Source organism: Sphaeramia orbicularis, chromosome 12 (genome assembly GCF_902148855.1).
Source record: "Sphaeramia orbicularis chromosome 12, fSphaOr1.1, whole genome shotgun sequence".
Lineage (NCBI taxonomy): Eukaryota > Metazoa > Chordata > Actinopteri > Kurtiformes > Apogonidae > Sphaeramia > Sphaeramia orbicularis.
This window is the reverse complement of record NC_043968.1, coordinates 3,965,458-3,982,000: the sequence shown is the minus strand read 5'-3', so window position 1 is coordinate 3,982,000 and position 16,543 is coordinate 3,965,458. Positions and strand designations below refer to the sequence as shown.

The window sequence follows — 16,543 nt, the reverse complement described above, 5'->3', positions numbered from 1 at the left end:
CATGTACATTAGAACTTACAGATCACAGTGGAGCTACAAACACACAGAACATTTAATAACAGACAGAATATTATTAAAATTGCATTTCTCTTAAGACATTCCAGGTTGTTCATATTTGTTCAGGTTATTCACATTTTTTTGCAAAATTATACATTGTTTTAGTGTAAATACATGAAAATATTTACAAAGAGAAAAATTTGGAGTTGTGAGTATTTATAGGTTATTGTGAGATTGAATTGGTCTGAATGTGGAACCAGAACTAAAAGGATTGTTCATTTCTTCAGTGTAAGTTTTGCATTTCACACATTCATCCCAGGGCCGGACTGGACCCTTTGGTGGGCCGGATTTGGCCCCCGGGCCACATGTTTGACACCTGTGGTCTAGATCACAGTTGTCAAATCCAGCCCACCAAAGGGTCCAGTCCGGCCCTGGGATGAATTTGTGAAATGCAAAAATTCCACTAAGATATGAACAGTCCTTTTAGTTCTGGTTCCACATTCAGACCAATTCAATCTGCAGTGGGCAGGACCAGTCAAATACTGTCAGAATAACAGAGAAATAATGACGACTGCAAATGGTTCTCTGTTTTAGTGTAAAAAAAAAGTAGCATTACATGAAAATGTTTACATTTGTATACTATCCTTTCACAAAAAATGGGAATAATCTCAACAAATATGAACACCCTGAAATGTCTTAAATAAGTGGAATTTTAACAATATTCTTCCTGTTACTAAATGTTTTGTGTATTTGTAGATCCAGTGTCATCTGTAACTTCTAATGCAAATGATAAACTGAGGCATAACATTGTTAAAATGTTTTCACAGCAGGTTTGATCGTTTTTATTAGTTTTAATTTTTTTCTAAATGCTTAGTTTTAGTTTAGTTTTAGTTTACTTGCAGTTTAGTTGTAGTTTAGTTTTAGTTTAGTTTTAGTTGTAGCTTAGTTGTAGTTTTAGTTTAGTTGTAGTTTAGTTGTAGTTTAGTTTTAGTTGTAGTTTAGTTGTAGTTCAGTTGTAGTTCAGTTGTAGTTTTAGTTTAGTTGTAGTTTAGTTGTAGTTTAGTTTTAGTTGTAGTTTAGTTTTAGTTGTAGTTCAGTTGTAGTTTTAGTTTAGTTGTAGTTTAGTTTTAGTTGTAGTTTAGTTTTAGTTGTAGTTTAGTTGTGGTTTAGTTTTAGTTTAGTTCAGTTGTAGTTTAGTTGTAGTTCAGTTGTAGTTCAGTTGTAGTTTTAGTTTAGTTGTAGTTTAGTTTTAGTTGTAGTTCAGTTGTAGTTTAGTTGTAGTTCAGTTGTAGTTCAGTTGTAGTTGTAGTTTAGTTGTAGTTTAGTTTTAGTTGTAGTTCAGTTGTAGTTCAGTTGTAGTTTAGTTGTAGTTCAGTTGTATTTCAGTTGTAGTTGTAGTTTAGTTGTAGTTTAGTTTTAGTTGTAGTTCAGTTGTAGTTTAGTTGTAGTTCAGTTGTAGTTTAGTTGTAGTTTAGTTTTAGTTGTAGTTCAGTTGTAGTTCAGTTGTAGTTCAGTTGTAGTTTTAGTTCAGTTGTAGTTCAGTTGTAGTTCAGTTGTAGTTTTAGTTTAGTTGTAGTTTAGTTGTAGTTTAGTTTTAGTTGTAGTTCAGTTGTAGTTCAGTTGTAGTTTAGTTGTAGTTCAGTTGTAGTTCAGTTGTAGTTGTAGTTTAGTTGTAGTTTAGTTTTAGTTGTAGTTCAGTTGTAGTTTCGTTGTAGTTCAGTTGTAGTTTAGTTGTAGTTCAGTTGTAGTTCAGTTGTAGTTGTAGTTTAGTTGTAGTTCAGTTGAAGTTTAGTTGTAGTTTAGTTTTAGTTGTAGTTCAGTTGTAGTTCAGTTGTAGTTTAGTTGTAGTTCAGTTGTAGTTCAGTTGTAGTTTTAGTTTAGTTGTAGTTTAGTTTTAGTTGTAGTTTAGTTTTAGTTGTAGTTCAGTTGTAGTTTAGTTGTAGTTCAGTTGTAGTTCAGTTGTAGTTTTAGTTTAGTTGTAGTTTAGTTGTAGTTTAGTTTTAGTTGTAGTTTAGTTTTAGTTGTAGTTTAGTTTCAGTTGTAGTTCAGTTGTAGTTCAGTTGTAGTTCAGTTGTAGATTAGTTGTAGTTCAGTTGTAGTTTATTTGTAGTTCAGTTGTAGTTTAGTTGTAGTTCAGTTGTAGTTCAGTTGTAGTTTAGTTGTAGTTCAGTTGTAGTTTAGTTTTAGTTCAGTTGTAGTTCAGTTGTAGTTTAGTTTTAGTTTAGTTGTAGTTCAGTTGTAGTTTAGTTGTAGTTCAGTTGTAGTTTAGTTTTAGTTCAGTTGTAGTTCAGTTGTAGTTTAGTTGTAGTTCAGTTGTAGTTCAGTTGTAGTTTAGTTGTAGTTTAGTTTTAGTTCAGTTGTAGTTCAGTTGTAGTTCAGTTGTAGTTTAGTTGTAGTTCAGTTGTAGTTCAGTTGTAGTTGTAGTTTAGTTGTAGTTTAGTTTTAGTTGTAGTTCAGTTGTAGTTCAGTCGTAGTTCAGTTGTAGTTTAGTTGTAGTTCAGTTGTAGTTCAGTTGTAGTTTAGTTGTAGTTTAGTTTTAGTTGTAGTTCAGTTGTAGTTCAGTTGTAGTTTAGTTGTAGTTCAGTTGAAGTTTAGTTGTGGTTTAGTTTTAGTTGTAGTTCAGTTGTAGTTCAGTTGTAGTTTAGTTTTAGTTTAGTTGTAGTTCAGTTGTAGTTTAGTTTTAGTTCAGTTGTAGTTCAGTTGTAGTTTAGTTGTAGTTCAGTTGTAGTTTAGTTTTAGTTCAGTTGTAGTTCAGTTGTAGTTTAGTTGTAGTTCAGTTGTATTTCAGTTGTAGTTGTAGTTTAGTTGTAGTTTAGTTTTAGTTGTAGTTCAGTTGTAGTTTAGTTGTAGTTCAGTTGTAGTTTAGTTTTAGTTGTAGTTCAGTTGTAGTTCAGTTGTAGTTCAGTTGTAGTTTTAGTTCAGTTGTAGTTCAGTTGTAGTTCAGTTGTAGTTTTAGTTTAGTTGTAGTTTAGTTGTAGTTTAGTTTTAGTTGTAGTTCAGTTGTAGTTTAGTTGTAGTTCAGTTGTAGTTCAGTTGTAGTTGTAGTTTAGTTGTAGTTTAGTTTTAGTTGTAGTTCAGTTGTAGTTCAGTCGTAGTTCAGTTGTAGTTTAGTTGTAGTTCAGTTGTAGTTGTAGTTTAGTTGTAGTTTAGTTTTAGTTGTAGTTCAGTTGTAGTTTAGTTGTAGTTCAGTTGAAGTTTAGTTGTAGTTTAGTTTTAGTTGTAGTTCAGTTGTAGTTTAGTTGTAGTTCAGTTGTAGTTTTAGTTTAGTTGTAGTTTAGTTTTAGTTGTAGTTTAGTTGTAGTTTAGTTTTAGTTGTAGTTCAGTTGTAGTTTAGTTGTAGTTCAGTTGTAGTTTTAGTTTAGTTGTAGTTCAGTTGTAGTTTAGTTGTAGTTTAGTTTTAGTTGTAGTTTAGTTTTAGTTGTAGTTTAGTTTCAGTTGTAGTTCAGTTGTAGTTCAGTTGTAGATTAGTTGTAGTTCAGTTGTAGTTTATTTGTAGTTCAGTTGTAGTTTAGTTGTAGTTCAGTTGTAGTTCAGTTGTAGTTTAGTTGTAGTTCAGTTGTAGTTTAGTTTTAGTTCAGTTGTAGTTCAGTTGTAGTTTAGTTTTAGTTTAGTTGTAGTTCAGTTGTAGTTAGTTGTAGTTCAGTTGTAGTTTAGTTTTAGTTCAGTTGTAGTTCAGTTGTAGTTTAGTTGTAGTTCAGTTGTAGTTTAGTTGTAGTTTAGTTTTAGTTCAGTTGTAGTTCAGTTGTAGTTCAGTTGTAGTTTAGTTGTAGTTCAGTTGTATTTCAGTTGTAGTTGTAGTTTAGTTGTAGTTTAGTTTTAGTTGTAGTTTAGTTGTAGTTTAGTTGTTGTTTAGTTTTAGTTGTAGTTCAGTTGTAGTTCAGTTGTAGTTCAGTTGTAGTTTTAGTTCAGTTGTAGTTCAGTTGTAGTTTTAGTTTAGTTGTAGTTTAGTTTTAGTTGTAGTTCAGTTGTAGTTCAGTTGTAGTTTAGTTGTAGTTCAGTTGTAGTTCAGTTGTAGTTGTAGTTTAGTTGTAGTTTAGTTTTAGTTGTAGTTCAGTTGTAGTTCAGTCGTAGTTCAGTTGTAGTTTAGTTGTAGTTCAGTTGTAGTTGTAGTTTAGTTGTAGTTTAGTTTTAGTTGTAGTTCAGTTGTAGTTTAGTTGTAGTTCAGTTGAAGTTTAGTTGTGGTTTAGTTTTAGTTGTAGTTCAGTTGTAGTTCAGTTGTAGTTTAGTTTTAGTTTAGTTGTAGTTCAGTTGTAGTTTAGTTTTAGTTCAGTTGTAGTTCAGTTGTAGTTCAGTTGTAGTTTAGTTGTAGTTCAGTTGTAGTTTAGTTTTAGTTCAGTTGTAGTTCAGTTGTAGTTTAGTTTAGTTGTAGTTCAGTTGTATTTCAGTTGTAGTTGTAGTTTAGTTGTAGTTTAGTTTTAGTTGTAGTTCAGTTGTAGTTTAGTTGTAGTTCAGTTGTAGTTTAGTTGTAGTTTAGTTTTAGTTGTGGTTCAGTTGTAGTTCAGTTGTAGTTCAGTTGTAGTTTTAGTTCAGTTGTAGTTCAGTTGTAGTTCAGTTGTAGTTTTAGTTTAGTTGTAGTTTAGTTGTAGTTTAGTTTTAGTTGTAGTTCAGTTGTAGTTTAGTTGTAGTTCAGTTGTAGTTCAGTTGTAGTTGTAGTTTAGTTGTAGTTTAGTTTTAGTTGTAGTTCAGTTGTAGTTCAGTCGTAGTTCAGTTGTAGTTTAGTTGTAGTTCAGTTGTAGTTGTAGTTTAGTTGTAGTTTAGTTTTAGTTGTAGTTCAGTTGTAGTTTAGTTGTAGTTCAGTTGAAGTTTAGTTGTAGTTTAGTTTTAGTTGTAGTTCAGTTGTAGTTTAGTTGTAGTTCAGTTGTAGTTTTAGTTTAGTTGTAGTTTAGTTTTAGTTGTAGTTTAGTTGTAGTTTAGTTTTAGTTGTAGTTCAGTTGTAGTTTAGTTGTAGTTCAGTTGTAGTTTTAGTTTAGTTGTAGTTTAGTTGTAGTTCAGTTGTAGTTTAGTTGTAGTTTAGTTTTAGTTGTAGTTTAGTTTCAGTTGTAGTTCAGTTGTAGTTCAGTTGTAGATTAGTTGTAGTTCAGTTGTAGTTTATTTGTAGTTCAGTTGTAGTTTAGTTGTAGTTCAGTTGTAGTTTAGTTTTAGTTCAGTTGTAGATTAGTTGTAGTTCAGTTGTAGTTTATTTGTAGTTCAGTTGTAGTTTAGTTGTAGTTTAGTTGTAGTTCAGTTGTAGTTTAGTTTTAGTTTAGTTGTAGTTCAGTTGTAGTTCAGTTGTAGTTTAGTTGTAGTTCAGTTGTAGTTTAGTTTTAGTTTATTTGTAGTTCAGTTGTAGTTTAGTTGTAGTTTTAGTTCAGTTGTAGTTCAGTTGTAGTTTTAGTTTAGTTGTAGTTTAGTTGTAGTTCAGTTGTAGTTTAGTTGTAGTTCAGTTGTAGTTCAGTTGTAGTTGTAGTTTAGTTGTAGTTTAGTTTTAGTTGTAGTTCAGTTGTAGTTCAGTTGTAGTTCAGTTGTAGTTTAGTTGTAGTTCAGTTGTAGTTTAGTTTTAGTTTAGTTGTAGTTCAGTTGTAGTTTAGTTGTAGTTTAGTTTTAGTTGTAGTTCAGTTGTAGTTCAGTTGTAGTTTAGTTGTAGTTCAGTTGTAGTTGTAGTTTAGTTGTAGTTTAGTTTTAGTTGTAGTTCAGTTGTAGTTCAGTTGTAGTTCAGTTGTAGTTTAGTTGTAGTTCAGTTGTAGTTTAGTTTTAGTTTAGTTGTAGTTCAGTTGTAGTTTAGTTGTAGTTCAGTTGTAGTTTTAGTTTAGTTGTAGTTTAGTTGTAGTTCAGTTGTAGTTTAGTTGTAGTTTAGTTTTAGTTGTAGTTTAGTTTTAGTTGTAGTTTAGTTTCAGTTGTAGTTCAGTTGTAGTTCAGTTGTAGATTAGTTGTAGTTCAGTTGTAGTTTATTTGTAGTTCAGTTGTAGTTTAGTTGTAGTTCAGTTGTAGTTCAGTTGTAGTTTAGTTGTAGTTCAGTTGTAGTTCAGTTGTAGTTCAGTTGTAGTTTAGTTGTAGTTCAGTTGTAGTTTAGTTGTAGTTTAGTTTTAGTTTAGTTTTAGTTCAGTTGTAGTTCAGTTGTAGTTTATTTGTAGTTCAGTTGTAGTTTAGTTGTAGTTCAGTTGTAGTTCAGTTGTAGTTTAGTTGTAGTTCAGTTGTAGTTTAGTTGTAGTTCAGTTGTAGTTCAGTTGTAGTTTAGTTGTAGTTCAGTTGTAGTTCAGTTGTAGTTTAGTTGTAGTTCAGTTGTAGTTCAGTTGTAGTTCAGTGGTCTCTTTTCTCTTCTTCTCTGTGCTCCTATTCAAATCAATCCCAGACAGGACTCTGCTGCTTTAGTCTCCATGTTTCCAGGTAGAGTGGGGACCAGAAGACGACTGGAAACCACAAGTGAACACAAGTGACGGAGCAAAAAGTGGCATACGGTGCCGCTAGCTAAAACTGCTAGAGCGAAATAAATCAATTTCGTATCAATCTGACATTGACAAAGACGAAAATGAAGGGAATTTTATCCATAATTTTTATCTGTTTTAGTTAGTTTTGTAAACACACAATACAGTTTCAGTTAGTTATGGTTTTTCTTTTAATTATAGTTCTTTTTTATTTCAGTTAACGAAAATGTTTTTCAATTCTAGTTTTCATTCATTTTCCTTAACGTTAATAACCTTGGTTCATATTTGTTCAGGTTATTCCCATTTTGTGTGAAAGGAGAGTTTGTAAATGTCAACATTTTTATGGAATTTTGTAAAGTCCGAACAAAGGTTAAATTTCACTGTGTTTCTGTTATTGGGGTCAAATTCTGGAACAAACTGAAGGATGAAGTGAAACTGTGTCACTCACTGTTGAGTTTCAAAAAAGCTTTAAGTTGTCAAATTCTCCAGGGCTGTGAAAGTAAAATGATTTCAAAGTGACTGAAGAAACTGAATGTAGACGAATTTGTGTGAATGTTTTATCTGCTGAAACTTCAGGTGTGGAGGTGGAGTCAGGATGGAGTAGGAGAAGCAGAAATAAACCTCTGACTTCAGCTTCTGCCTTTTTCGGTTACCAGTTGTGTTCATTTTATGTTTGTTTTTTTTATATGTGTGTGTTTTTGTGCATAACTGAAATAAAATATTCATTCAGTTCCTTACATGTATTGATGGAATTATTGGATCAGAAGTTATTAAACATTTTTCATCAGTAGATGTTTTTGGGTGCCAGTGACTGTTTCTGTGGGTCTTTATGGGTTAACGGTCCCAGACTGGTTTAAAATCACTGAGACTGACTGAAAATAATCCTGAGGAACAATTATTGTCATGCTGTTAACGATGATGCAAAACAAAATGTAAACAAAGTTGACGATCAAAGACAGAAGGAAGGCTGGAGCTCTTGACAGTCACAGATCCAAGGCTCTGCCAAAGGCTTACCGCCTCCACCTCGGCCGGATCGTACCACACGTTGATGTAGGGGTGCTGTAAGGCCTCGTCCACCGATATCCGCTTAGCCGGGTCGATGATCAGCATCTTAGACAGCAGGTCTCTGGCCTGGCTAGCTGTGGTTCGGAAACAGAAACAGGAAAAGTGTCTGAGTAGGGCTGTGTGTCAGCAAGAATCTGGAGATACGATACAAGTCACAAAACTAGGATCACCATACGACAGATCGCAATATATCATGATACTGTTAAAAAGGCCATTTTTGGTTTGTTTCTTTTTTTTAAATGATTATTTCCTTGAAGAATTGAATTCCATCATAAATCTGCCCAAATCCTAAACACATTTGTATTTGATCCCAACAGGATCTAATGTTCTGTCACCAAGTGTTCCAACTGTGTTCAAACTGAAATTCTGTTTTCCAGACATTCCAGTTTCAGATCCTGTTCAAATGTTCAGATTCTATTAGTTCACAACTAACATCAGAACAGGATTTGAGTTCAATCCCAACAAAGGAACCAACATTATTAAATAAAAGAGTGTGAAATAAGAAGAAATAAAATATACACAATAAAGAAAAACAAAAATGAACCCAAGCCATATCTGCATTAGAATAAATACCTACAAATATCCATACAGTACTTTTTAATATCGATACAGTATTGTGAAATGGAATATCGTGATATATTGCAGAACCCATATTTTCTTACAGTCCTACTTAGAAATGGGGTCATGTGATAGAAGACACAATTTACATTATAATCTTTAATAAATTAAGATGTTCTAAATGAGACAAAAAACCTAAATTGTTTGTTATTTTGCCTTTGGAAAATCGTCCTTTTTGCAGCTTCTTTTAACGCCCCCCCCAGTAGAATCTACTACTGGGGGGGGGGGGGGGGGGGGAATCTACTGCAGAACCAATATTTTTGAACACCCCTATGTCTGATTGAGACCTCCATCCACTGAAATATTCTCCCTAAGGGGGATTTGAAGATACGTAAAGCGAGAGGGAACAGAGAGATAAATGTCAGGGAGTGAAGAAAAGAAGAAAGTGCAGCAGCTTGTCGGAGGAACCGTGAATGTCACAGCCCCTCCAGCATGTGTGGATTTACACCAGGGTTACTGCTTTGACAGGGGCCAAGAAGAGGAAAAACATGACAGTAACGAGGCTGGGGGACGATGGCCGACCAGAAGCTCCAGCTGTGAGCATGGAAATGTGCATTATTTTAGTACAAAAAAAAAAGCATCATGTACAATATATTGTTTATTTTATTTTTTACTGCATGCTTCTTACCTACTCCATGTTCTATTTATGCACCAAACCACTGAAACAAGTTCTTAGTAATGTGAACCCTGTTTACTTACAAGGCAATTAACATGATTCTGATCATAATAGTAAATAAAGCCTCTAATGACAGGCAGTTACCAGAGAAACACATTCACATTTAAGAGATTACAATAAAAAGGAGGATGCATTTTGAATTAATGTTGAGAAAAACCGTCCCCAGAGGAAGCACTGATCTGAATTTATCTTCTGTATTTTTTATTTTTCACAATTTTGACCCGGCAAAAAATCACTTAATTTGCTAAATGTAATATATTTCCCCTGGCCTACAGTGTATTTAGTGTTGTAATACGACTTGCATTGATATGTTCTACTATTGCTTGTCTGCAACTGAGAAACTGCTGAATCTATCATTTTCTTCCATTTATTTGCTTATTAAAAATTCCAGACTCCTGCCAGCTCAATAATCTCATGTTTATCCGTGTTGCAAAAATTAGGTTTTGTCAAAATGTGAAGACTCCAACTGTGAAACACTTTGTGAGATCTGATAAATGAAAGAGCGCCGGTGCCTCTTCAGTGGAACGTTCATGTAACATCCAGCTCCATAAATGCTCTGAGCGTCCCCCAGTCGCTCAGTTTCTACCCTGAAGACTCTTGTGCTTAAAGCACACACCGTCCATCTCCTACACAGACTGACCTTCACTATAAATAGCTCCTGCACCAGTAAAGGACTGGAGAAACACAAGTGAGAAGACAGGAAGACACACAGGCTGCACAGCCGATAGAGGAAAAAAAGGATGTGTCTAATGAACCCTAGCATCCATACAGGAGAGGAGAGGAGAGGAGGGGAGGGGAGGGGAGAGGAGAGGAGAGGAGAGGAGAGGAGAGGAGAGGAGAGGAGAGGAGAGGAGAGGAGAGGAGAGGAGAGGAGAGGAGAGGAGAGGAGAGGAGAGGAGAGGAGAGGAGAGAAGAGAAGAGAAGAGAGGAGAAGAGAGGAGAGGAGAGCCTTTATTGTCCTTGTGTGTTCAATAACATCAGGAGTGCTACTCCACTCAGTACTTCAAAAAACAAGAATAGAGCAAATATAAAACTACAAAAACTAAAAAAAATAAGATAACTAGAAAGAAAGTAGATATAAAATATGAATTGAGACAATATTTACAGTATTACCAGTATGTGTATCTATGAAAACAGTATATACACACACACACACGTATGTAAATAGAATGTATGTCTGACGTCCAGCCTGTCTAAAACCAGTTGACCATCTAAATGTGCTTCAGAGTTGAATAAATGGTGCAGTGGAAGTGCAGAACAGAAGCTGAGTGCATGCCTTCTTCTTGGGTTTCCTCTTGACCCCACTCTACAGTAGTTCTGTTGGTGTCCTCTGGAAACAGCTGAGCAGATCCGAAGCCCACAGTGTCTGTGTGGTCTGCCTCAGTTCCCACCTGTGACTGTGCACCATACACCAAACAGCAGCTCCAACTGCAGACCCCCACCCGTCTCCTGCCCTCCCACTTCCTGTCTTTGGGTGGATTTCCTTCAACAGTGTCAGTGTGGCAGGAAGCAGCCAGAATACAAAGATGATTCATGAGATTTTAGCAGAAAGGAGCTTTGACGTAGCAGAGGCAACTAAATGGAACACATTGTACTGAATCACACTGAGTTCTTTGTAGGTCTGAACCCAAACAGCCACCGCTGACCAAACCATCTACTGATCTAAACGCTTTAACTCCTGCTGATCCACTAATCCTATCAATACATGTCAATAATTGGTGTAAATACAGTTTGTCATCTTCTCATGGTCATCAGATATGACCCATTTGGATGTTCAGAGGCTCCATAGTTACCATGGAAACACCGTCATCTTCTACAACACTGATTCACCAGTAAAACCCATGGAGTTGGATCAATGACAGTGGATGGACACACTGGGTTTATGTTCAGTTAATGACAGATTTGACTGAAAAAGTCACTTTTTCTTCAGCTTTCTCTGTGTTTGACAAAATAACCATCAAATATAAAATCAACATGATGATTAAAGTACATGATCAGTAATTTAAATATAGAAAAATACCTGATTTTCACTGAAAAAATGTAAAATACAGAGGATAATGTTATAATAAAAGGTGATAAATCACTTAAGAAAGGGTAAATAGAGGGAAAATTTCATTTGGGAGCTGCCATAGAAGTAGCACTGGGTGTGTATGGGTTCGAACAGAGGGTGTGAACTGGTCATCACAGACAAAAGTGGAAGGAGCCAAGTCTTCTGCATTGAATGATCATAGAACTGACACAGGGGTTTTGCAGAGCGGGGTTCACAGAACATATTATAAAACATTTCAGTTTAATAAGTGGGCCCTAAAGGCAAGGCAAGGTGGAAAGTCTGAATGTGACGTCAAATGAACTCAGTGTTGTACGTGAGGACTGACTGTGAATGTTAGTGGACTGCCCCCTAGTGTATGAATGTGTACTAGAATTCAACCACAACCACTTAGAGAATAAATGCTATTAGTAGTAGTATTAGTAGTAGTATTATTAACCTCTGCTTAGCAATGAGTGATGCGTCTACTGGCCCTGACAGCTTGAGTGACAGCTGACAGCCTGCCCTGCATGGGAGTTCACTGCTAGCTCAAGTAGCCAATCGGAGAAGAACCTCTCTAGCCAATCAGAGGCAAGAAAGGCGGTACCTTCATCCTCCCATCCCACGTTTCAGATTCACGTGCCCATAACCCGTAAGTCAGAGCGGTGTTCGGTTTGACAGCAGGGACCGGTGAAGGTAAACGTAAACTGGACGGAAGTTTGACAGACGACAAAACTATGGACAGAACTGTGGATGTCCAGTGTGCACCCAGGACGACTGTGATGACCGTCTGACCGTAAATAAGAGGAAAACAGAGCGAACCCACTGGAGACGGAGTAAATGGACAAACGCTAATGAGTGTGTATGTGGAGGATCCAGCTTCAAAGAACTAAAAATACCCCAAAAATACTGAGGAAAATCCTCAACTACTGTTCAAATCCCATCCTGTCCATGAGAAACTGTCAGTTTTGTTCACATAAATCTGTATGAATTTTGTGAAGCCAATATTTAAAGTTTCCTTTAAACCCAAAAGCCGAAGACATTCATTTTAAAATTCTGAATGGAGTCGATCCCTCCAATGATGTGATAAAACTACGAGTTGGTTTGGAAACACAGACCTGTGTTTTCTGTGATGGGACTGAAACCACAGCTCATGTGTTTGTCCATGGTTTGTCTGTGGAAGCGTTTGGACCGGACATTTACCACTGGGTTCACACAAACGTTTGCCTTCCTGAAGAATTTTCTGTATTGGATATTACTTATGGAAGAAGACGGCTTTTTCCTAAATAATATCATCATTCTGGGTCCATTTGACAAACACAAATGTAGATATTTGAAGGTGAATCCCATATTTTACAGTTTCCATCGTGAGTTTCTGCTCTAGATGAAAACTCAGTCACATGCAGAGTAAACCTGCACTGAAGCTTCCACCAGTTACTGAAGAAGAGAATTTGTACAACAAGCCCTAAAAAGAAATGCATACAGAAATAAATATTACCATGAATAGTATTAGAACATTAAATAAATATTAAAGTAGAAAAGCACTCAGAGAGTCCAGACCTCCACCAAGACAGAACCCCCCCCCGAACACCACCAAAATGGAATCATTTCTTCCTTGTGTCAGTATCAACATTTACTGAAAATGTCATGAAAATCCATCCATAAGTTTTTGAGTTAACACACAAACAAACAAACAAAGATGTATGCAAACACACAAAGCACAGTGATCACAACCCCTCCTGGTGGAGGGAATAATGTTGGTTCCTTTGTTGGATTGAACTCAAATCCTGTTCTGATGTTAGTTGTGAACTAATAGAATCTGAACATTTGAACAGGATCTGAAACTGGAATGTCTGTAAAACACAATTTCAGTTTGAACACAGTTTGAACATTTGCTGATAGAACATTAGATCCTGTTAGGATCAAATACAAATGTGTTTAGGATTTGGGCAGATTTATGGTGGAATTCAGTTGTTCCAGGAAATAATCATTTTTAAAAAAGAAACAAACAAAAAATGGCCTTTTTAACAGAATCCTGACATATGGTGGTATATGGCGGTATGTGGTGGTATGTGTTGGTATATGGCGGTATGTGGCGGTATGTGGCGGTATGTGGCGGTATGTGTTGGTATGTGGTGGTATGTGGTGGTATGTGTTGGTATATGGCGGTATGTGGCGGTATGTGGTGGTATGTGTTGGTATATGGCGGTATGTGGCGGTATGTGGCGGTATGTGGCGGTATGTGGTGGTATGTGGCGGTATGTGGCGGTATGTGGTGGTATGTGGCGGTATGTGGCGGTATGTGGTGGTATGTGGTGGTATGTGGTGGTATGTGGCGGTATGTGGCGGTATGTGGTGGTATGCGGTGGTATGCGGTGGTATGCGGTGGTATGCGGTGGCATGCGGTGGTATGTGGTGGTATGCGGTGGTATGTGGTGGTATGCGGTGGTATGCGGTGGTATGCGGTGGCATGTGGTGGTATGTGGTGGTATGTGGTGGTATGTGGTGGTATGTGGTGGTATGCGGTGGTATGCGGCGGTATGCGGCGGTATGTGGCGGTATGTGGTGGTATGTGGCGGTATGTGGCGGTATGTGGGGGTATGCGGTGGTATGCGGTGGTATGCGGTGGTATGCGGTGGCATGTGGTGGTATGCGGTGGTATGCGGTGGTATGTGGTGGTATGCGGTGGTATGCGGTGGCATGTGGTGGTATGTGGTGGTATGCGGTGGTATGCGGTGGCATGTGGTGGTATGTGGTGGTATGCGGTGGTATGCGGTGGTGTGCGGTGGTATGTGGTGTGGTGATCCTAGTGTGATTTGTATGGTATGTCCAGATTGTTGCTGGTCCACAGCCCAGGTCTAAGTGCATTCACAGCTTTAATAAGCAGAAGTGAAGTCTCACCTTTGAGTTTGTTGTGCTCAGAGTCCGCTGGGAAAAGGCAGTCAGGGAAGAGTTTGGGGAAAGTGAGGCCTGCGTACTTGGGCCGGTTCTCCACGTAGTTCCTGACTGTGGGTTGAAGCTTCTTCATGAACTCCGGCGAGGGCGTACCCAGCTGCTCGATCACTTTGTTCCACTGGTCGATGTCTGGCGTTGGGTCAAGATTAAGGGAAACACACCTGGGGTACGCAACATCCTTCATGCCTTCATACACAGGTGTCAAACATAAGGCTCGCAGGCCAAAAACTGCCCGCCAAAGGGTCCAGTTTGGCCCATGGCATGAATGTGTGAAATACAAAAGTTCCACTTCAGATATGAACTATCATTTTAGTTCAGGGGCAAATTCAGCCCAGTTTAGGCTCCAGTGAGCCAGACCAGTAAAATAATAACATCATGTTACAGCTACGCTTGCATTCCAAAAGAAAAAGGGTAAAAAATAAAAATAGCAGAGTAGTCTGAGGAGGAGCTCTGTGACTAAATGCCTTCATAAATACTCACGGAGATATTTCTGTCTTCAAAATTATCCAAATTTATTTTCACCAACAAAAAGATTCTCCGTGGTTGACTTCAACTTCACAATAGTCCAACAAAAACTTCTTTAGCAGATATAGCGTATTTAGTGTATATTTAGTGTATATTTGGTGTATATTTAGTGTATATTTAATGTATATTTAGTGCATATATTTAGTGTATATTTAGTGTATATTTGGTGTATATTTAGTGTATATTTAATGTATATTTAGTGCATATATTTAGTGTATATTTAGTGTATATTTGGTGTATATTTAGTGTATATTTAATGTATATTTAGTGCATATATTTAGTGTATATTTAGTGTATATATTTAGTGTATATTTGGTGTATATTTAGTGTATATTTGGTGTATATTTAGTGTATATTTAGTGTATATTTGGTGTATATTTAGTGTATATTTAATGTATATTTAGTGCATATATTTAGTGTATATTTAGTGTATATTTGGTGTATATTTAGTGTATATTTAATGTATATTTAGTGCATATATTTAGTGTATATTTAGTGTATATTTGGTGTATATTTAGTGTATATTTAATGTATATTTAGTGCATATATTTAGTGTATATTTAGTGTATATATTTAGTGTATATTTGGTGTATATTTAGTGTATATTTGGTGTATATTTAGTGTATATTTGGTGTATATTTAGTGTATATTTAGTGTATACTTAGTGTATATTTAGTGTATATTTGGTGTATATTTAGTGTATATTCAGTGTATATTTGGTGTATATTTAGTGTATATTTAATGTATATTTAGTGCATATATTTAGTGTATATTTAGTGTATATTTGGTGTATATTTAGTGTATATTTAATGTATATTTAGTGCATATATTTAGTGTATATTTAGTGTATATTTAGTGTATATATTTAGTGTATATTTAGTGTATATTTGGTGTATATTTAGTGTATATTTGGTGTATATTTAGTGTATATTTGTTTATGTTTATGTTTATGTTTACGCATTTGGCAGACGCTTTTTTCCAAAGCGACTTACAGGGGAAAACCAATTAAATCACTCAATCAATCAAATTTTATTTATATAGCGCCAGATCACAAAAAAGTTATCTCTTGACATTTTATATATAGAGTTGGTCAAAACCAGACTCTAAGTCAATTCTACAGAAACCCAACAGAATCCTCCTGGAGCAAACACTTGTGATGGTGACAGTGGAAGGAAAAACTTCCCTTTAACAGCAGAAACCTGGAGCAGACCCAGACTCCTGGAGGATGGACGTCTGCCTTGACCAGTTGGGGTTAAAGAGAGAGAGTAGAGAAGGGGAAAAGAGAGAGCGATAGATATTTGGTGTATATTTAGTGTATATTTAGTGTATATTTGGTGTATATTTAGTGTATATTTAGTGTATATTTAGTGTATATTTAGTGTATATTTGGTGTATATTTAGTGTATATTTAGTGTATATTTAGTGTATATTTGGTGTATATTTAGTGTATATTTAGTGCATATATTTAGTGTATATTTAGTGTATATTTGGTGTATATTTAGTGTATATTTAGTGTATATTTGGTGTATATTTAGTGTATATTTAGTGTATATTTGGTGTATATTTAGTGTATATTTGGTGTATATTTAGTGTATATTTAGTGCATATATTTAGTGTATATTTAGTGTATATTTGGTGTATACTTAGTGTATATTTAGTGTATATTTAGTGTATATTTGGTGTATATTTAGTGTATATTTAGTGTATATTTGGTGTATATTTAGTGTATATTTGGTGTATATTTAGTGTATATTTGGTGTATATTTAGTGTATATTTAGTGTATATTTGGTGTATATTTAGTGTATATTTGGTGTATATTTAGTGTATATTTGGTGTATATTTAGTGTATATTTAGTGCATATATTTAGTGTATATTTAGTGTATATTTGGTGTATATTTAGTGTATATTTAGTGTATATTTGGTGTATATTTAGTGTATATTTGGTGTATATTTAGTGTATATTTAGTGCATATATTTAGTGTATATTTAGTGTATATTTGGTGTATACTTAGTGTATATTTAGTGTATATTTAGTGTATATTTGGTGTATATTTAGTGTATATTTAGTGTATATTTAGTGTATATTTAGTGTATATTTGGTGTATATTTAGTGTATATTTAGTGTATATTTAGTGTATATTTGGTGTATATTTAGTGTATATTTAGTGCATATATTTAGTGTATATTTGGTGTATATTTAGTGTATATTTAGTGTATATTTGGTGTATATTTAGTGTATATTTAGTGTATATTTGGTGTATATTTAGTGTATATTTGG

At 35.2% G+C, this 16,543-nt stretch overlaps 1 protein-coding gene across 1 annotated transcript in view; it reads right to left on the bottom strand.

The window, feature by feature from the left end:
• mapk10 (mitogen-activated protein kinase 10) overlaps positions 1-16,543 on the bottom strand; it is a 94,734-nt gene that overhangs the window by 17,520 nt on the left and 60,671 nt on the right. Inside the window, 2 exon segments of the mRNA XM_030148615.1 lie at positions 7,413-7,537; positions 13,685-13,867. Of these exon segments, the coding sequence (XP_030004475.1) occupies positions 7,413-7,537; positions 13,685-13,867 (308 nt within the window).